The following is a 20,261-nucleotide window of genomic DNA, read 5'->3' as shown; positions in this document are numbered from 1 at the left end:
ACTGGCCTTTGATTGTCTATTTGTATAAATAAAACAAAGAAACATTTTTAATTAAACTCTACAGTACGCGTGGGGGACGGCAGCGCCACGCAGGCCGTGGGACAGTGTCCTTCTCTGACAGCAGCATCAGGGTTCAGGCAGGCCGGGAGGATGCATCACAGCTGGCGGCCTTAGACGGGGCAGCGGCTCCCCCGGCCTGAGGAGTGCCGCCCCCTGTGGTCACGCTGCCCAGCAGGCCGGCTCCTTCCCTCGGGCGCAGCAGCAGCTCCTACTCCTTCTCCCGAGTCCACTTGATCATGGTCTCTGGTGAGCGGTAGAGGAAGATGAGCTTGGCGTACAACTCCTCCTCCAGCTCCAGCTCCCGAGTCTCCCGCACCAGGAAGATGTCCTGGCAGAGCTTGAGGATGCGGTCCACACACGGCAGCTCCTCGAACATAATGGAGTGCGAGATCTCGCTGAAGAATCCACGCACGAACTTGCCGATGACCAGCACGATGGACACGTACAGCCCCATGATCCTGCGGGGGAAGCTGGTGAGTCCTGGGGCCGCCCGGAGCCCCCCAAGTTGCAGGGTGCCCCCCAGCCACTCACTCACCCGTAGCCAGCCAGGAAGCCGAGGCTCGGTGGGCTGACCTTGTCGCTGAAGATGACCATGGGCAGCAGGTTGCAGTCGGTCCGGCACTCCTGCAGCTCGATGACCCACCATTCGAGGAAGCCGGTGGCTCCCGCACCCTGCTCCCTCCGCAGCTGGATACGCACGCCGAGATAGTCGGCCTCCTCATCTGGGGCAGAGCGAGAAGATGGTTGGGGCCGTAGGTCACCCCTATCTAGCCTCCCCCAACCCCCACGCCCACACTCACTGGGCTGCAGCTGCTTCACAGGGTTGGCTTCGGGCCCGTTGGGGGCACGGATGTACTTGGGGAAGAGATTGGGGATGACCCTGCAGGGAGGTGCTGGCAGGTCAGGCCTGGCCCAGCCAACCTGGCACAGCCCTCCTGCCCACCACCCGGGCCCCTTCACTCACACAGACTGGTCCGAGGTGCCCTCGAGCAGGCTGGCCAGCTGCCGCCGTGCAGTGCTGTTGGGGGCCAGGGCCAGCATGTGCTTCTCGTTGGCATACTCCACAGTGCCTCCCTTGGCCAGGTCCCTGGGGGTGGCAACACAGCGTGACCCACTGTGGCGGGTCCATCCACCCAGGCCCTGCCCCTAGTCCAGGACACACCTCTGGAAGTTCCAGGTGAAGCGCAGGGTGATGTCGGCCGTGCCGTTGTAGAGCTCCCGCTTCATCTGGGCGCGGCTTGGTGGGCTGATGCGCCACAGCGCCCCGGAGCTGCCCTCAATCTGTGCCGTGACGATGTCCTCAGGGCTGTACTGGCTGATGAACTGCATGGCCAGCTGGGTACAAGTGACACCCTCAGTGACTGCAGCCACCCCCCCTGCAGGCTGTCACAGGGCAGAGGCCACTTACCGGCTGGGGGTCAAACTGCCGGGACAGCTCCTCATAGGCCTGGGCCGTGAAGGGGATGATGGACGGCTGCTGGGCGCTCATGGTGAACAGCGGCTGGGGCGGGTACGGGGACACAGGGCCACAAAGATGAGTGTGGAGGAGCAGCTGGGGGTGCTGCACCGCCTTGGCCAGAACCCCCGGGGATGGGAATGGACAGGCGGACCCACGCATGCTCACCTCATAGCCGCCCAGCTTGAGGGTGACGGTGACATCGATGGGCTGGTTGACGACCCCGACCACGGAGCGCACCAGCGACATGAAGAGCAGTGGGAACCAGATGATGGCGATGAGGAAGAGGATGATGAGGCCACCCATGCCGTACTTGACGATCTTCTTCTTCTTCTGCCCTTTGGGCTGCGGGTATTTCTGGAGGGGAACAACACAGGTCATACGCTCAGCTCTGCCCTTCCTGTGGGTCACATGACCTCTTTCTCCAGCTCACCCAGCAGCCCACAAAAGCCCCAGCCTGACCTCAGCATGGCATAGCAGTACTAACGGTGGGCAGACGCAGGCCAATGGCGTAGAACTAGAGTCCAGTTGGAACCCTCCTGTTCAGGGGCCACTGATCTCAGACAAGGGAGCTGTGACCGTTCAGTGGGAACGGACAACCTTTTCAACACGGTGCAGGCACCGCCCCAGGCAGGAGAATGAAATGCAACTCCTACCTTATACCATATGCCAAAATTGACCTCAAAGTGGATCAAAGAGCTAAACTTCAGAGCTAAAACTATAGAACTTTTAGAAGAAAATGGGCAAATCTTCATGAACCTGGATTTGGCAAAGGAAACAAAGTAAACCAGATATTACCAAAACAAATACTCTGTGCTTCCAAAGACACCATCAAGAAAATTTAAGAGACAGACAGTCCATAGAATTGGAGAAATGTTCTGCAAATTGTATTGATAAGGTTCTAGCAACCGGAGAATACAGAGAATTCTTCCAACTCAGTCACTTCTAGCCAATGTCATCTACAGAAAAACAATGTCATCAACAGATTAAACAACCCAACTGCTGGGCGTGGCGGCTCACGCCTGTCATCCCAGCACTTTGAGATCAGGGGTTCGAGACCAACCTGGCCAAAAAATACAACAACTAGCCAGGCCTGGTTGTGCGCACCTGTAGTCCCAGCTACTCAGGAGGCTGAGGTGGGAGAATCGATTGAACCTGGGAGGCAGAGGCTGCAGTGAGCCAAAATCACGCCACTGCACTTCAGCCTGAGTGACAGAGCAAGATCCTGTCTCAAAAGCCCAACTAAAATACAGAGAAAGGATTTGAATAGGCATTTCCCCAAAGAAGATACACAAATGGCCAAGCACATGAAAAGATGCTCAACGTCGGTCAACAGGGAACTGAGAAAAGCCCCTTCAGCAGGAATGGCCAGAACAAAAAAGACATGGTAACAGGTTGTTGAGGATGTGGAGAAACTGGAACCTCGTGTTGCTGGTGGGAACCTAAGATGGTGGAGCTGCTGTGGACAACCAGCAGCTCATAATGGAAACCAGCACTTCCAGCCCTGGCATGCAGCCACAGAACGGGGGGCGTGGACACACAGACGTGTACACCGGCATGCCTGGCAGCGTCCCACACAACAGCCCATCAATAGATGAGCATGTTGTGGTCCATCCCATGCCACATAATATCATTTGCCCATAAACAGGAAGGCTGTACTGCCACGTGGGTGGACCTCAGAGACACCATGCTAGTGAGGAAAGCCGGTTACAAAAGGACAAATGCTGTCTGAGCCTGTTTTCATGAAACATCCACCATACGCAAATCCCATAGAACCAGGACCTAGACAAGGAGTTACTAGGGGCCAGGGGAGGGGGAAACGGAATGACAGCCAATGGGCATTGGGTTTCTTCTTTTTACTTTTTTAGAGACAGGGTCTCACTCTGTGGCCCGAGCTGGAGTGCAGTGATGTGATCAGGCTTAATGCAGCCCTCACCTCCTGGCCTCAAGCCATCCTCCCATCTCAGCCTCCGGCGGATCGGGGAGCACAAGTGTGCACCATCACACCCAGCTAGCGTTTATTTTTTCTGTAGAGAAAGTCTCACTATGTTGCCCAGGCTGGTCTTAAACTCCTGGCCTCAACTGATCCTCCTCCTTTGGCCTCCCAAAGTGCTGGGACCCTAGGCATGAGCTGCCACTGCCGGCTAATTATTTTTACATTTGCTGCGGCAGGGTCTCACTGTGTTGCCCAGGCAGATCTTCAACTGCTGGCCTTGAGCACTACCCCCCTCCGCGATGTCTTAAAGTGCTGGGATGACAGGTGTGAGCCGCTGTGCCCGGCCCGGATTTCTTTTTGAAGTGGTGAAAAAGCAGATGCTCAACTGTGCATCTACTAAAAACCCCTGAATTGTACTTTTAAAATGGTGAATGGTCTGATGCATGAATTCTCTCAAAGAAGCCGTTAAACAAGAACGCAGGGAACGGTGTCTGTCCGGTACCCCCTGCACCAGGCCCTGCTCTGCTGCCAGCCTGCCTGGAACAGGACCAACTCCACTGCCCACTTCTGCCCCCGGCACTCACTCGCAGCTGCCAAGATCACTGGCCTCGTGATAGCTAGTGGGTGGGCTCGCCTCATGTCCCCATGCGCTCCGAGCCCTGGGAGGGCCTCCAGCACCACGGGTTCTCGTGGCAGCAGTGCCTCTGTCTTAGGGAGAGGGCACGTCCCTGGCCCTTGTCCAGGCCCCCGCCCCGGGCCCAGGCACCTTCTCTGTCTCTCGGCTGCATTTGATGATGAAGATGTTGGCATAGATGTCCTCCACGCACATCCAGCTGGACAGGGACAGCGTGGTGTCCGTCCACACCCAGTCCATCACTGCCCGCAGCTCCACTAGGAACGGCACCAGCCGGAACCTGCCCACAGCCAGGGTTCCCGTCAGGTGGGCGCCCTCCTGCCCGGGCCGTGACCCCCACCCCAGCAGACCTGCACTCACCCCTGGAAGAGGAAGAGGTTGAGATGATTGTACTTCTTGGTGAGGAAGTTGCCAAGGATGCGGGTGGGGTAGCCGCAGCGGATCTGGTAGGCGGACAGGGCGAAGTAGATGCATTTCACGAAGTACCACAGCTGGGCCACCACATTCTGGCTGAACATCCTGGGGCGGGATGGCCAGGTCAAGGACCCCATCGGAAACAGCCCCGCAGGGCCCCCAGCCTGCACTGCCCCGCCCCTGGAGACCGAGCGTCCCCACGTGTGGGCCCACCTCTCAGTGACGGCGGGCAGGATGAAGAACATCCAGAGGTGGATGGCCAGCACCAGCGCCACCTGGAAGGCCAGCTTGCCCAGCACGGTCTTGCGCAGGTAGAGGGCGCGGTCGACCACCATGGTACTGAACTGGATCAACAGCATGACCAGGAAGGCCTCGGGTACCTGGTCGTCTGAGAGGGAGGACGTGATGTCCGTGGCCGCCGAGTGCTTCTGTGGCCAGGAGAGCATAGGTCAAGGGGAGCCAGGCCCGGGGGATGTGGGTGGCTGCTGAGCTCTGCGTACACTGCGGGGGTCCCGGGCCTGGCTCACCCCAAAGGCCCAGAAGCCAAAAATGATGATGATGAAGTCGACAACATCAGCCAGGAACATGAGGGCATAGACGTCGGTGGCTGCGCGGTACTTGGTGTGCAGGATGTCGTGGAAGAAGCGCCGTAGCGGCCGGTATGTGCCCTGGGCCCTGCGGAAAGGGGTGCTCAGCCTGGTGCCAGTACCCGCCTCCCCACCCCCCTGCCCAGCTGCCCCCAGCCGCCGTCACTCACAGGGACAGGCAGAAGCCCTGCAGCCGCCGCCCGGCCGCCCTTACTCTTCCTCCAGAGCGGCTTGGCCTCTTCTCTCTCTCCGTAGGGGCCCCTTTCTCTTCCTCCGCCTCTTCTTCCTCCCTGTCCTCAGCTTCTGTAGAGGAAAAGCTGACTTCTGCCTGGGCCCCCTGGGGACTGGGCCTGGCTCATGGCTCCTGACCACCCTAAGAGGCTGGCATTCTCCCTGTTTGACAGACAAGCAGACGGCGCCCAGGAAGCTCCCAGTGTCACTGGCAAGGAGACAGCTGGGGCTGTGTCCTCTAGGGCACCTGTGAGGGGCCAGCCCAGGCCAACGGTCGCCCTACACGTGGCGGGCATCCCTGGGGGCAGCAGCCAGGGACGGCTCTGCAGGCAGAGGCGGGAGCTGTGGCTCAGAAGTGGCGCCTTCCTGGGATCCAGGTGGGCCTCGCACGGGGCTTGGCCGTCTCATCTGAGAAAGACCCTCCCTGCAGTAGCCCCACTCAGAGAGCTGGGTAGGCAGGAGATTGTGGGGCCGGGCGCTTATACCGATGGCTGCTGGTCCTTTCTGTGCTGGATCCTCCTCCTTCTTCCTCCTTCTAAAACGTAGACTGATGCGCCTCGTGTCACGGGGCCTGAGCTCCACTTGGGGTTCTGGGGTCCCGTCTGTAGGTCCGACCCTCGCTTCCACCTGAACGTGGTCCTTGGTGGTGGCCCCAGGCACCCCTGGCTCCTCCTGGAGCCCTGGGCCTGCCTTGACCTGGGGTCCCGGCAGGGACCCTGGCCCCTCCTCGGCTCCCTGCTCCTTCTCGCTGCTCTTGTCATGCTCCTTGGATGGTGAGTCGTCCTCGTGGTCCCAGAGGCCATAGCACTGAGGGGTGGAAGGGTGTGGTGAGGGGGCCTTGCCTCCCTGGTGGAGACCACAGGCGCCCAGAGGGCCTGCCCAGCCCTGCACTGCCAGCCAGGGCTCACACTCACCAGCAGCTGGGAGCGGTGGAAGAAGAGGGCCATGAGCTGCACCAGGTCGTACTTGATGTAGCCGTCAGTCTTCTCCAGGCCCAGGATGCGGGGCGGGAAGTAGGGCTTGTTCTCATAGCGCCGCAGCACCACGTGGCTGTTCCAGGGGAAGAACCCAAACTGGAACAGGTACTTGACGACCACTGTGACCTGTGGGGGAGGGGGCTCAGCACGCAGGGAGGGTCACGGCGCGGTGGGCCGGGCGCCCGCTCCCCCGCGGCCTCGGCCCACCTCGGTGAAGACGATGGCCGTCATCCAGAAGCGCTTGCTGGGCCGCGGGATGGACAGCATGGCCCACAGGAAGACAAGCACGGGCAGCACCAGGGAGCCGGCGGAGGCCGTGACCATGTGGTTGACGATGATGATGAAGTAGCAGAGCAGCTCCGAGTGGGGCGGCCACGCACTGGTACACGGCCCACAGCAGCCGCAGCGCCCGGCCCCGCCCCTCCACAAACAGCTCTGCCTCCTCCAGCTCTGAGATGTGCAGGCGCCTGCAGGGAGACCCGCGAGTTTGGGGGAGCCTAGGACTGCCCGAAGGCACAACGGCCCGATCTGCTGCCGGTCACAGACAGGCTCCTGCCCCTGTTCGGCTGCTCCCCAAGGGCCATGGTGAGGCTGGTGGTGTGCGCGTCCCGCCCCCACCTGTCCAGGAGCAGCTCGCTGGCCGTCCGCGTCCGTCGCTGGTACAGAGAGGCGCCAGCCTCGCGCTCCTCAGGGTCGGTGACTGCCTCCTCACTGCCACTGCGCGTGTGGTAGCCGGTGCTCAGGGGGCTGCCCGTGTCGTCTGTCATGCTGCTGAGCGGCTCCTCTGCGCCCAGCCCACTGGGGAGGGAAGCCGGGTCACAGAGAATCCTGCTCTATGGCCTGACCACAGGCTGCAGGGAGGGTCAGGGTGGAAGTGCCCACGGTCCTTTGGTGGACAAGGGAATGGCGAGGGTCGGGGATGGCTGGGCGTTGCCCACTCTTCAGGGGCAACAGCTGGGGCTCGGGTCACCCCAGCACCTACCTGGACATGGTGCTTGCTGCGTTGGGGGCCTCGGTGGGGCCTGGCAGTGTGGCCTCGGCCTGGCTTGCGTACAGCTGATCCAAGACGCCCCGGTGCACTTCGCCACCCTGCAGGGCACAGGAGGGGGCTCAGGGCTGCCTGGGCTGTGTCCAGCTCTTGTCCCCACACGGGGTTTCATGCAGAGTGGGCGTGGGACCAGGCTGTTAAGCAGGCAGGGGCGTGGTCAGGCAGAGCAGGGACGAGCGTGGTGCGTGGGAGGGCTCACCTGCAGGAGCTCCTGCGTGAGGAGGTAGCGCTCTGCCCGCAGCACGTCGCTCATGGTGCTATGGTGCCGGGTGAACTCCTGCAGCCATTGCGTCAGCCCGTCCACCAGCGCCTGCCCCAGCACCCACAGGAACTGCGCCATGCTCAACACCCTCTGCACCATGTGGCTGCGGCCTGCAGGAGGGCGGGAGGGGGCGCTGGAGGGGCAGCCTGTGGGGCCAAGAGAGACCTCCCACTCCCCAGCCACGGGGGCCACGCACCTGCCGCTGCCTCCTCGGGGCCCTCTGCCACCTCCACCTCCTGCGTGGGGCCACCTCCTGGGCACAGGATGCTGGTCAGCGACTGGCAGTCCCGCGGCTTCCCCTCAGAGTCCCCACGCCCCCCAGCTCACCTGTGGGTAGCTGTCCTGCCTGCTCCTGCCTTGCCTGCTCCTGCTCCTGCTGCCGCCGCCTCAGTACCGTCTGGGCGTTGGTCACCCACGCCTGGTACGCCATCTGTGGGTCAGCCCCCTGGTTAGGACCCGGCCTCCCGAGCCAGCGGACCCAGGCAGCAAGAGGAGGAATAGCTGGGGTTGGGCAAGCTGGGCGCCAGATCCAGATCCCTGCTCTGTGTCTCCTAGGGACCTCCATGTCCTTGACCCCTCCCGCATGGGGACCCTGAGGGGCCGTGGGTGAAGACCCCCACCCGGGCAGCCCACCCAACTCCTGGTCTAACGCCGAGAGCCAGGGCCCAAAGACGGACCCAGGACAGCCAGGCAGCCAGCACAAAGGCATTGGGCCTGTCTCACAGGTCAGGCCACATGCAGCCACCAGAACCTGGGTGGTCAGAGCCAAGACTGGGGGGCAGTAGGCTACACATGACCCATGTCCCTGTAGCCTGGTTTTCCCATGGGACTTGGGAGGCCTGGATGGGGCTGGGTGGGCTAACTGGAGGTGGATGAGCTGGGCTCCCAGGCCCTGGGGGCATCTGGCACCCCCTACACTGCCCTGGTCCAGGACCACAAGCTCTGTGGTTGGAGTGGGGCCGTCGGGGCTCTCCCACCTCACCTGGAAGGCGCTCTGTGCCGACGGCCTAGGGTCCTCAGGGGCAGCCTCCTCTTCTTCCTCGCTGTCGGACTCAAACAGGAAGTAGTCCCCGGAATGGATGACTGTGGGCAGGCACCGCTGAGAGCCAGCCTTCCATGCGGGGAGACTCCCAGCCAGACCCCCTCCACCTGCATGGGCCAAGGCCCGAGAGCCACCCTTCCCATGCGGAGCAGCCGGGAGCGGTGCAGGCACAGGACATAGGCCAGCACGGTAGGACAAGACAGAGGTGGGCAGGGCAGCTGAGGAGCAGGGCCAGCATGGGCTGGGGTGCGGAGTGGGCCGACTGCAGAGGACCGGGGAAAACCCAGGAGGCTGTGTAAGAGTTAGAAAAACAGAACAGGCTGGGCGCGGTGGCTGACGCCTGTAATCCCAGCACTGCGGGAGGCCGATGCGGGCCGATCACCTGAGGTCAGAGGTTTGAGACCAGCCTGGCCAATGTGGTGACACCCCATTCTACTAAAAATACGAAAATTAGCTGGGCGTGGTGGCAGACACCTATAATCCCAGCTACTTGGGAGGCTGAGGCAGGAGATTCCTTTGAACCTGCGAGGTGGGGGTTGCAGTGAGCTGAGATCACACCATTGCACTGTAGCCTGGGTGACAGGGCAAGACTCCGTCTCCAAAAACGAAAAAAAAAAAAAAAAAAATTGACCTGGAGTGGGGCACATGCTTGTAACCTTAGCTACTTGGGAGGCTGAGGCAGGAGAATCACTTGAACCCAGGAGGTGGAGGTTGCAATTAGCTGAGATCATGCCACTGCACTCCAGCCTGAGGTGACAGTGAGACTCCATCTGAGAAACAAAAAACATAGAACAACGCAATGCTGCTGGGCCCCAGGGGAGATCGCTGCTCAGCCACCACATATGACCGGGGCAAGCTCCGAGACTCCCACCGTTGGAAGTGCGGGGGCATAGCCGGGAGAGGACACATTCAGCCCAGGGCTCTGCAGTCGGTGAGGCACCCCCTGACCCAGGAGGCCTGAGCACGTCCTGACGCTCGGGACCTGGGGGTCGGGGGAAGGGAGGGGAAGATAGCAGCCCAGGCAGAGGACAGGTGGGGGCACAGAGTGCCTGAGAGGGTGGCCACAGGCGGGCTAATTGGGGGTACCTGTGGCGTGGTCCAGCCAGGGCCGCCACCACTGCCTCCGTGGCGGGGAGGAGCCCCCTGGACTGTCGGGCCCTGTGGAGGGGCAGGGTGAGCGTGAGGCAGCAGTCAAGGCACCAGGAGAGGTCGGGGCTGTGAGTGCCCCCGTCTTGGGGACAGGATGGGTGGAGACAAACACGGAGACCCAAAGTGATTGGGGCCATGGGGCTCAGAGCCCATGTGTGTGGACGGACAGTCACGGGGCGGCCGTGGGGCCTGCCAGACAGAGGGTGATCATGCAGACAGGACAGGTGGGCTGGGAGCCCTGTGGGATGTCACACGGGCACAGACGCAGCACACGCCAGCAGGCACAGACATGCTGGACACGAGGCCTTGGGTGCCGGACTCCAGCTGCACTCACCTGGCTCCGGGCCGGGGTCCTTGGGGCCCAGAGTGTCCTGGGGGCGACTGCGGTCCGCCCGGCCCTGCCTGTGCTTCTCCTGCTTGGCACGGATACGCTCCATCCTGCAGGGGGAAGGGGGGTATGCTGAGCACCACGTGCAGAAGCCAGGGAGGCCCCGCCCCAGAGGCACCTACTGTCTTTTCAGCTGGGCCAGGGACTTCTCCTCTATCCTGCGGGGGAAGTCGATGCTCTTGAGGTTGGCAGCATTGTAGAGGGCGAAGCCCCTGTGGGGAGGTGGGGATGGGGTGTGAGCACCAGGCGCTCGGCCCCAGCAGCAGGGCCAGCTGCCGCTCCCCGCTCAGCCTGCTCCTCTCTGCTCACGCTGGGTGAGAGGCACCGATGGGGGAGGCATCTGCTGCCCCCACCCTCCATGCTGTCTGTGGTGAGGACAGGCCCTTCTGCTGTACAGATGCAGGGGCGTCTCGTGGCACCCAGCCCACCAGAGCTGCAGGGAAACAGGCAAAGCTGGCCCCAAGCCAGAACCCCTCCCCTGGAGCATTCGTGACACCACACGGTGGCCCTCCCGCTGGTGGAGACACTTAGCCCTTTGCAAGAAAGCTGGCCGGGGATAAGACGACAACCGCCGTCAGAACTGCAGCCTGTGGTCTCTGACAGACCCAGCACTGCGGCAGAGTGAGATGGTGCCGGGGGTCTGCTGTCCTTCATTCTCCCTCTACATGACACGCCCATGTCACAGAGTGGCGGAGCCTGCTCTCCACAGGCCGGGGCCTGAGACAGCGAGGTGCCTCCCCTTGCCCCCTCCCAGCCCCAAGATGGGAGCTCTGGGCTGTCTCGGGGCCACAGCTTGCCTGGAGGCCAGGAGGGCGGTGGCCTGGAGGTCGGCCCGGACGTGCAGGTAGTAATAGCTAAGGAAGACGCGGCGCTGCAGCAGCAGGAAGAAGAAGCAGACGCTGTCCCAGATGATGCCAGCCTCCTCCACGGGCAGCAGGCAGTCTTGGTCTCTGCCCATCATCTCCTTGGCTGCAAGGCAGGCACTGGCAAGGGTCAGGCCCAGGGTTCAGGAGCGGGGGGCTTCCCCACGCCCTCCCCGGCCACCGTCCTCGCCACTCACGGTCATAGTAGCCCTTGACGGTGCACACAAGGCTGAAGAGCTGGATGACCCAGCAGAAGCCAGTCTGCATCTGCTCCACGAAGACGCAGGCCAGGAGCTGGGGGAGAACAGGGTCAGCGGGGTCAGCGGGGTCAGCGGGGCCCCGGGGCAGGGCGGGCGGGTGGGGCCGGGGGCAGGGCTCACCGACAGCATGTTCTTGGAGATGATGACGGTGACGTTGTACAGAATGAGGCAGTCCCACAGCACGAGGCGGGCCCGCGTGTCCCTCTGCAGCAGGGCGGTGCCGAAGAGCAGCAGGTAGAAGCAGGCCAGCAGGTAGCCCAGCCCGAAGATGCTGATGCGGGTGGCCCCCGTGACAAACACCACCACCAGCACCAGCCAGAACAGGTACCGGAAGACAGCCACCTTCAGCATGTCGAGGTAGGACCTGCCAGGCAGCAGCGTCATGGCGGGCGCCCCGACCACCCCTCCCAGAAGGCTCCCCGTGGAGGGTGGCATGGAACCCACCTGCAGTGGATGAAGTTGGGCACGGGGTTGGGCTCCCCCCGCAGCGTCTCCAGGCGGTCGGTGTTGATGCCAGCCATGCGCTGCCACTCCTCCGTGCGCTCAGCCGAGAACACCTGCCACTGCTGGGAGGCGCAGAGCAGCAGGAGGAAGTCGCCTGCAGGACGCAGGAGCTGCTGCTGTGACACACGGGGACCCACACGAGGTGGGCAGAGCGCATACAGCCCGCCTCCCACCCCAGGCCTGTTGGCGTGCAGCCGCTGGGAACGGACACACGTCTGCCTAGGTGAGTGGCCGGGTGTCCCTGGGGGAGCCCCGGTGTGGGAGCGTCCGCACCAGCGCTGCAGTGCACACATGCTGAGGTCTGTGTGCGTGCATGTGAGGTCAGGGCCTGCAGGCTGCCATGTACCTGACTGCACGTCCGCCCGTGCACGCCTGTATGCACACTTGTGAGCAAACTGGGGGATGTGAATGTACTCTGAGGGTCCCCTGTCGAGGCGAGGGTGGTGGGGGGCACTCACTGATGAGGTTGGTGGAGTTGGGGGCCCGGAAGAAATCAGGCAGGTATAGCCACTTGATGAGTGCGGAGTTCATGGGGACGGCCCGGCTCCAGCGCCACGGGTAATCTGGGGGTGGGGGCGTCATGTCAGGAAGGGCCTGGTCTGCCTGGGGCCTGAGACACCCGGTCCCCACCTGTTGACCAGTGGCCTCAGAGCCCGAGACTGTCACCAATCCTCAGGGTCCATGGGAATCACCTCACGCACACCTGGTGTCTTGAGAACTGACAGCTCTAGAGTACTGTGTGTTCACACACACACATTCCTTAAACTATGCACCAAGCCCCCGGGGGCACAGGAACCGAGCAGGAGGCGAGAGCACGGGGTGGGGGCTGCTGGGCCTCCCTGAGTTGTGGCCCACACGGCGTCATATTCCATGATAAGACAGCGCGTGTGATACGACAGCACGTGGGATAGGACAGCTCTGAGAACAACAGCCAGAAGCCACACAGAAGCCTGCAGCCGGGAAAGGTTCAACCCGCAGCAGCCACAGCAGGGAACGCGCAGCTCAGCACGTGGGACTGGGATCCATGGGACAGCCTGGACAGACCTCAGTGTGCTCTGACGAGTGAAAGACCCAGACCCAAAGGCCACCTGCTGCGAGTCCTGCTGACGAGGCGTCCTGAGGACCACATGCTGGGGATGGGAGGGGCGGGGGCCCGCTGGGGGAGGGAGCCGTGGCACTGCCGGGCCCCCGGCCACACTTCCTGGGAGGCGTGTGAGGCACGGAGGGTCAGTCCCTAAGGACTGAGGGGGTGGATGTGACTCCACGCGTCTGCAAAACCTACAGCACCATCTGCCACAGAGGGAACCTCACGATACAAAAAGTTACCCTCGATGTTGGGGAACCCAGGACATGCTGATCTCACAGGATGGTGACTGCACAGTGCAGCCTCGTGAAAGGAGGCAGAAGGGGAGCTGGCCTAGGTGACGCTTGAAAGCAGGTATTTCAACAAGGAAGAGGTGGACAGGAGAAGCAGAGCTGGCCTCGATGACGCTCGAAAGCAGATGTTTCAACAAGGAGGAGGTGGACAGGAGAAGCGGAGCTGGCCTCGATGACGCTCGAAAGCAGGTATTTCAATAAGGAAGAGCTGGAGGGCACAGAGGCGGAGGCAGCCCTGTAGCAACAGGCACCCCCAGTGCCCAGACCCTGGGCTCTGAACCTCACACTCCTGGAACTCGATGGGGCTCCCCGGAGCAGTGGCTGTGAGCACAGGGCTGGGCCTGGGAAACAGAAGATGAGGCAGCAGCGCCTGGGAGCAGAAAACAAGATGGGGCCGGGCGTGGCGGCTCATGCCTGTAATCCCAGGAGGGAGGCCTGTAATTTGGGAGGCCGAGGTGGGTGGAGCACCTGAGGTCAGGAGTTCAAGACCAGCCTGGCCAACACGCTGAAACCCCGTCTCTCCTAAAAATACAAAAATTAGCTGGGCATGGTGGTGCTTGCCTGTAATCCCAGCCACTAGGGAGGCTGAGACAGGAGAATTGCTTGAATCGGGGAGGTGGAGGCTGCAGTGAGCCGAGATTGTGCCACTGCACTCCAGCTTGGGTGACGGAGCAAGACTCCATCTCAAAAAAAAAAAAAAAAAAAGGGTTCTTGCTATGTTGACCAGAGTGGTTTCAAACTCCTGGCCTCAAGGGATCCTCCTGCCTCAGCCTCCGAAGTGCTGGGATCACAGGTGTGAACCACCATGCCCAGCCATAAGGGGAGATGATGTACAGTGTGTGGCCTCAGGGGCCAGGACCCACTCAGCAGAGGGGAGGCCCAGGGTCTGCGGATGACAGAATTCTCTGAAAGCAGCCAGTGATAAATGGCAGCTCTCCTTGATGGGAATCCCAGCTGATGGATGCACAGAGACAACAGAAAGAAAGTCTGTTTCATAAAACTACAAAGCTGACCCCACACAGCCCACCAGTGCCAACAGCCTGGGTGCCACTGTTGGGCAGGTGGGACGCCCGAGCCGGCCGCATGCACAAATGTGACTCCCCATCTCAGACCGCAGGGTGCTGTGTGCCTTGAGCAGAGCCTCAACACCAGGACAGCCACGCAAATCCAGTCTCAGGGCGTCAGCAACACTGCCGGCCTCCCTCCGCAACTGCCCAAGAGACAGGAGAGGCGGGGGCCGCTTAGACCCAAGACGAGACTAGAGCAAACATCAGACCAGATCTCGTCTGAAAAACAAATGGCCACAAAGAAGGGTGCTGAGGCTGGGGCTGTTTGAATGCAGAGGACACGTTTGACGATGGCACTGCCAGGAGATGGGACCGCGAGTGTGGGGCTGTGAGCTCAGACACCCGCCCCCAGGAGATGCATACTCAAGGCAGCACTTGGGTGTGAGGCATCACAGCTGACCCACATGGGGCCCGGAGGACGCAGCGCTCCTTGTGTGACTCACACCTTTCCTGAAGGTTTGAAACATTTCAAGATAGAATACTGGGCAAAAAAAGAAAAGAGAACAGCAGAGCCTGGAGGGAGCCAGGCCGCCCCTGAGAGACACAGCGCAGGTGATGGAGCCTGGGTAGGACGTGGAGCAGGCAGGAGGGACTGTAGGAGGCCGAGGCTAAGTCTAGGGAGGGTGGACAGGAGCCGGGGGCAGGCAGGAAACACCCCACGGGTGTCTACAAAACTACAAAGCCCACGCCCACCCAGCCACGTGCCCTCACCGATGCACAGGGCCGGGGGCATCCCCAGGCACAGCAGGTACTGGTACAGCAGGAACAGCGCCAGGAAGAGGCAGTAGTTGGGCCAGAGGCGGGCGATGGCCGGGCGGTGCCTGCGGGTGAGGATGGCCACCAGCCAGCAGCCGTGCAGGGTCACATAAAGTTCATGGCGCTGCCCGATCACGTTCACGGCCATCAGGAAGCAGATCTGGGGAGGAGACGGCGGGGTGTGGGGAGGCACTGAGTCTGGGGGGAGGGCGGGGGTGGGGATGCACTGAGTCTGGGGGGGGGGGGTTGTAGTGGTGGGGCCTAGTCTGGGGGGAGGGCGGGGCGTGGGGATGCACTGAGTCTGGGGGGAGGGCGGGGCGTGGGGATGCACTGAGTCCTGGGGGGAGGGCGGGGTGTGGGGATGCACTGAGTCGGGGGAGAGGGACTTTCTCGTCCCACCCAGCAGGCCTGGAGGCTGTGGGCATCAAGCAAGGACAGGGCCAACGGCACTGTAAGAGGGCAGGAGTGGTGGCAGTTGCCATCATGCAGGGGAAACTGAGGCTCAGGAGGTGGGCTGTACGGTAGAGTGGATCTAACTTGGCCCCCTGCCTGTGTCAGCACCGACACACGAGGCAGGAGTCCAGGGGAAGCCTTGCCGGGCCCTGGGTCCCCCCCCTGTGGCCCAGGCAGACCCAGGTGGGGCCAGGCCTGCGGTGCCTTGCACCGTGCAGCCCTCCTCCTCCGTCCCCCGGCCAAGCCCTGCCCCAGGGGAGGCAGTGACCTCGCCTCACCTCCAGCCCGAATTGTAGAAGAAGAAGTTGATGAAGTACTTGAGGCAGCCGAGCAGATCCTGGTCCAGCTGCTGGCGGGTGCCGCTGGGCGAACAGGCCTGGGCAGGCAGCGGGGCCAGCTGGTGCTGCCGGCGTAGTGCTCCTGGCGCCGGTACACCATGGCCTCGAATACCAGCAGCAGCAGGACCTGCAGGTGGTTCTGCGGAGGGCAAGGGTCAGGGGGCAGCCGGGTACTCGCCCGCCCAGCCGCCCCCAGCCCCTCACTCACCTGGATGTAGCCCAGGTTGGGGAACCCTTTCCGCACCCCAAACCAGTTGGCAGGGTCCACGGGCCCCGGTACAGCAGGGACTGGCTGATCTCCGTGGGCAGCAAGTTGGTGCTGTTGGGGGAGGGCTGGCAAGAGGCCGGGCATCAGTGCCCCCTCCCCGGCCACAGTGCCCCTGGCCCTGCCTGGTGCCCGCCAGAGCCACAGCTCTGAGGCAGGTCCACTGCTCCCCCAGCCCGGGACATGGGGCTGCCAGCCTTGGAGCCACCTTCACGGGAAAGGGGACCAAGTGTTTCAGAGACAGGAGACCACAGGCAGGGACTAGGGGAGTGAAGAGAGGTCCAGGCAGAAGGAGGGATGTGCGAGAAGGTCCCAGGCAGGGATGCCTGTCTCTCCCTGCCCAGGCCTGGGTGGGGCCCTCCCCTCCTCACTGCGGGAGACCCTGGGACTCCGCCCCTACCGGACACCCTTGTGAGCAGGGAGTGGGCCCCTGGTCCACAGATTGAGGTTGAAGGATGCTGCCTCCAGGAAGCCCCCTTGGCCCCCCAAGGGGAGAGTCCGCCTCCTCCATTGCTGGCTCCACTGCACTGAAGCAGCTGCCCCGGGAGGGTGGGGCTGCGAACACAGTTGCCTAGAGCTTCCTCCCGCCCCAGCCCGCGGGGGCGGTACCTCGGTGCAGTTGCTGGAATACTCCTGGGGTTGACAACCTTGAGCTGGTACAGCATCTTACACACAATGATGACGCAGGTCCACACGGTGGACAGGCAAGAGGCCATGGGTCGGAAGCGCGGTAGGGCAGGGCGAAGGCCCACAGCACCACCAGCAGCAGGTTCATCACCGACACCTGAGGGCAGCGGGCATGTGGGCCAGGCTTGGGAGGCCAGCCGGGCAGGCCAGAGTGACCCCACCCCAGACTTGAAGCTGAGTTGCCTGCCACACTCACCTCCTTCAGGGCCACCCAGACGGTTACAGGGCCACCAGCTTGAAGACGTGAAGCTCCAGCAGCCGCCGCAGGAACACCTGCACGTGTGACAGGACGTCCGAGAAGCCGGCTGCCAGCTCCAGCAGCCGCTCGGCCACCAGCCCCACTTGGCTGCACCTGTGATGGTGTGAGGGTCAGTGCAGGGCAGAAACGGGATTCCTGGGTCCCCTGTGAGGAAGAGGCTCTGGAGCTCAGAGGGGGCTCTGTCAATGCCCCCCAGCTGAGACATGGCACAGCAGACTGTGAGCAGCTGTGCTCCGCCCACCCGACTCACCTTCAGGCACCTGTGTGGCCTGGTGGGAGTGGCCACGCCCAGCCCCTCGTCCCTGGGCTCCTCCTCCCTCCTCCTCCTCTTGCTGCTGCTGCTCCTGTAGTAGTGGGGTCCCGCTCACTGCATCCTGCCTGGGAGAGGGTCTGAAAATGTCATCTCCCAACTGGGTTCCTGCCCCTCTCATCTCCTGGGGCTGGAAGAAGCCGTCTGCACCGCTTCCGCTGCAGCTGCCAGGTCAGGTGCACAGCTGTGTCGCAACTCATGCCCACTGTCCCTGCAACCTGCATGCTACTGCTGTCTCCTGGGTATGAGCAAATGCCCATCAGGATCTGAAGGTGGAGGAGGTGGCTCCTGTCCGACTCCCACCTGGCTCCCTCCCTGGCCCAGGAGGCTGCACCTCTCCAGGACTGGACAGGGAGGGCGGGGCCGCACCTGTGAGTCCGGCACGGGAGGCGCATGCCAGGCGCGGACACGTGCTCCATGTCGGTGAGCTGCATAAAGGGCCGGTGGAAGTAGTGCAGCTGCAGGATGCAGGCCAGCAGGAAGAAGCCGGGCACCAGGATGCTGGAGAAGAGCTCGGACACGCTGAACTGCTCCAGGCCCAGGTCCCCCAGCCTGCGGAGGGCAGCATCAGCACCGGCCCGGCCTCCGGCAGAGCCCCTGCAGCCCTGGGGAAGTGCACGGGTGTCGGTGCCCCTGCCCACCGCCCGAGCCTGGACTCACTGCTCATCAGTGAAGCCGGTGAGGTTGCGCCAGTAGGCAGGGAAGTCCTGGAACTGGAAGGTGTAGACGGCGATGAGGACCAGCATGGTGTAGGCCACCACGAGCCACCAGAAGGCCTTGAGGAGCTTCCGCCACAGGCTGTAGTAGACCTGCCGGGTGAGGTGGGGGTGGTGAGGACCACGGCGAGGGTCCGTGCCCCAGCCCCCACCCCGGCCCGCCAGCCACCTGGAAGAGGGTGAGGCAGAGCAGGAAGAGGAACATGTAGACGATCTTGTAAACCACGAGGCGGCCGGCGAAGCTGACCACGATGAACATGCCGGCACACAGGTAGATCCAGTACTTGGCGTAGATGCCCTTCACCAGCTCCCCCAGGCTCTGCAACAGCGTCTGCGTCCGCGTGGGCTCTGTGGGCCAAGCCAGGGGCAGGCGATGGCATCAGGGCGGGCAGGCAGGAGGGCAGCCCCTGCCTCTGGCCCACCACTCACCTGTGTCTGCTATGGTGACCTCCGTCAGTGCAGCTGGAGACTCTGCCCACTTCAGCAGCTTCTCTTTCACGAACTGGCGCAGCAGGAGCCAGAAGGTCAAGGTGTAGAGCAACTGCAACAAGCGCGGGATGTCACAGTCAGCCAGGGGGCCCAGCACCCCTCCCACAGCCGGGGGGCCCTGCACCCCTCCCACAGCCGGGGGACCCAGCACCCCTCCCACAGCCGGGGGGCCCAGCACCCCTCCACAGCCCGGGGGCCCCGCATCCTCCCACAGCTGGGGACCCAGCGCCCCACCCACAGCCGGGGGACCCAGCGCCCCACCCACAGCCGGGGACCCAGCACCCCTCCCACAGCCGGGGGCCCAGCACCCCTCCCACAGCCAGGGGCCCCGCATCCTCCCACAGCTGGGGACCCAGCACCCCTCCCACAGCCCGGGGGCCCGCATCCTCCCACAGCTGGGGGACCCAGCGCCCCACCCACAGCCGGGGGACCCAGCACCCCGCCCACAGCCGGGGGCCCAGCACCCCTCCCACAGCCGGGGGGCCCAGCACCCCTCCCACAGCCAGGGGGCCCCGCATCCTCCCACAGCTGGGGGACCCAGCACCCCTCCCACAGCCCGGGGGCCCCGCATCCTCCCACAGCCGGGGGACCCAGCACCCCACCCACAGCCGGGGGACCCAGCACCCCTCCCACAGCCCAGGGGCCCCGCATCCTCCCACAGCCGGGGGACCCAGCACCCCTCCCACAGCCGGGGGCCCCACACCCCTCCCACAGCTGGGGGCAAGAGCCCTCAGGGAGGCAGCTGGCACCAGCCCATCCACAGCAGCCTCCCCACAGGCACCAAACACCCTCCCGCTCACACCCACCCAGAGACACATGAACACACGCTCCCACATCCACGGATGAGTGCATGGGTTCACTTGTGCTCACACACAATCACACATGGGTTCACTAGTTCACGTGGGCACAGATCCATGCACGCACCTGCACACATCCACATGCTGGAGTGCGTGCTCACATATGCACACAAGCTCACAGGTGCACGTGTTGGCACACACAGGCTCACAAGTCCCGCAAGATGAGACACACCCACTGGCCTGCAAACAGGTGACCAGACACGATGCTGGCACCTGTCTTACATAGACACGCAGGCACCCTGTGAACATGTGGCCTGCACGGCTTGCCACTGAGACCCAGGGCTGTGCATGGTGCCATTGGGCAGAACCCCCGCTCACACAGTGTCGGGGCACAGGCGTGGTGCCCGTGCCAACACAAGGTTGTCTGTTTACTCACTCAGTAAACGCTCACTGAGAAACTACTCTGGGCTGGCCCTGGGTGGGCAGGAGGGGACCCCATTGTGACAGACACGGATCTGCCTTCCTGGCGCTGCCACTCCCCGGGCAAGTGGACATTGAACAGGACGACAACCCTGACGGGTCCGTGCACCCAGGCATCCCCGGATGTGGTGGTGCACACTCACCATGGCACCAAGGTCCAGGCAGGGGTAGCGGGTGTTCCAGTCCCAGCTGCCGCAGGCTGACGGGGCCCAGGGTGGTGGGCAGCTCAGGGCGCAGGTCCATGGCCCACGCGTAGCGCAGGCAGCACAGCGTCATCCCGTACAGCAGGATGCAGGGCGAGCACAGCATGGCCAGTTGGTGGCGGCTGCGCACCGTCCAGATGAGGCAGGCCCAGAGCAGCAGCACGAAGGTCAGCCAGCTGTGGTAAGTGATGCTCCACACCTGCGCGGCAGAGAGGGCTGCAGAGCTGCCCGGCGCACCCCACCCAGGCAATGC

The 20,261-nt window shown here is 63.2% G+C and overlaps 1 protein-coding gene across 1 annotated transcript; it reads right to left on the bottom strand.

Annotated features, from left to right (window-relative positions):
• Nucleotides 1–18: 18 nt before the first annotated feature.
• LOC115833838 (piezo-type mechanosensitive ion channel component 1-like) lies at nt 19–20,207 on the bottom strand (the record flags this gene model as incomplete). The annotated part of the gene is given in 47 exon segments (XM_030808654.1): nt 19–518; nt 596–782; nt 861–940; nt 1,025–1,147; nt 1,223–1,395; nt 1,469–1,561; nt 1,685–1,873; nt 4,219–4,366; nt 4,447–4,605; nt 4,714–4,928; nt 5,028–5,175; nt 5,258–5,390; nt 5,804–6,125; nt 6,233–6,421; nt 6,503–6,661; nt 6,663–6,762; nt 6,914–7,093; nt 7,278–7,384; nt 7,543–7,715; nt 7,802–7,858; nt 7,933–8,035; nt 8,588–8,688; nt 9,734–9,805; nt 10,131–10,234; nt 10,307–10,396; nt 10,982–11,153; nt 11,245–11,341; nt 11,428–11,671; nt 11,752–11,905; nt 12,270–12,374; nt 14,967–15,171; nt 15,733–15,875; nt 15,878–15,941; nt 16,011–16,069; nt 16,072–16,135; nt 16,677–16,702; nt 16,705–16,800; nt 16,803–16,851; nt 16,951–16,976; nt 16,979–17,089; nt 17,092–17,106; nt 17,264–17,391; nt 17,693–17,875; nt 17,984–18,132; nt 18,209–18,387; nt 18,469–18,580; nt 20,010–20,207. Coding segments are annotated over 47 exon segments (6,234 nt in total), but the record flags the coding sequence as incomplete, so codon positions are not given.
• Between the last annotated feature and the right edge of the window lie 54 nt (nt 20,208–20,261).

This window comes from Nomascus leucogenys, unplaced genomic scaffold (assembly GCF_006542625.1).
Source record: "Nomascus leucogenys isolate Asia unplaced genomic scaffold, Asia_NLE_v1 001526F_33260_qpd_obj, whole genome shotgun sequence".
NCBI lineage: Eukaryota > Metazoa > Chordata > Mammalia > Primates > Hylobatidae > Nomascus > Nomascus leucogenys.
Note: the sequence above shows the minus strand (reverse complement) of the source record. Positions and strands in the feature narration are given on the sequence as shown.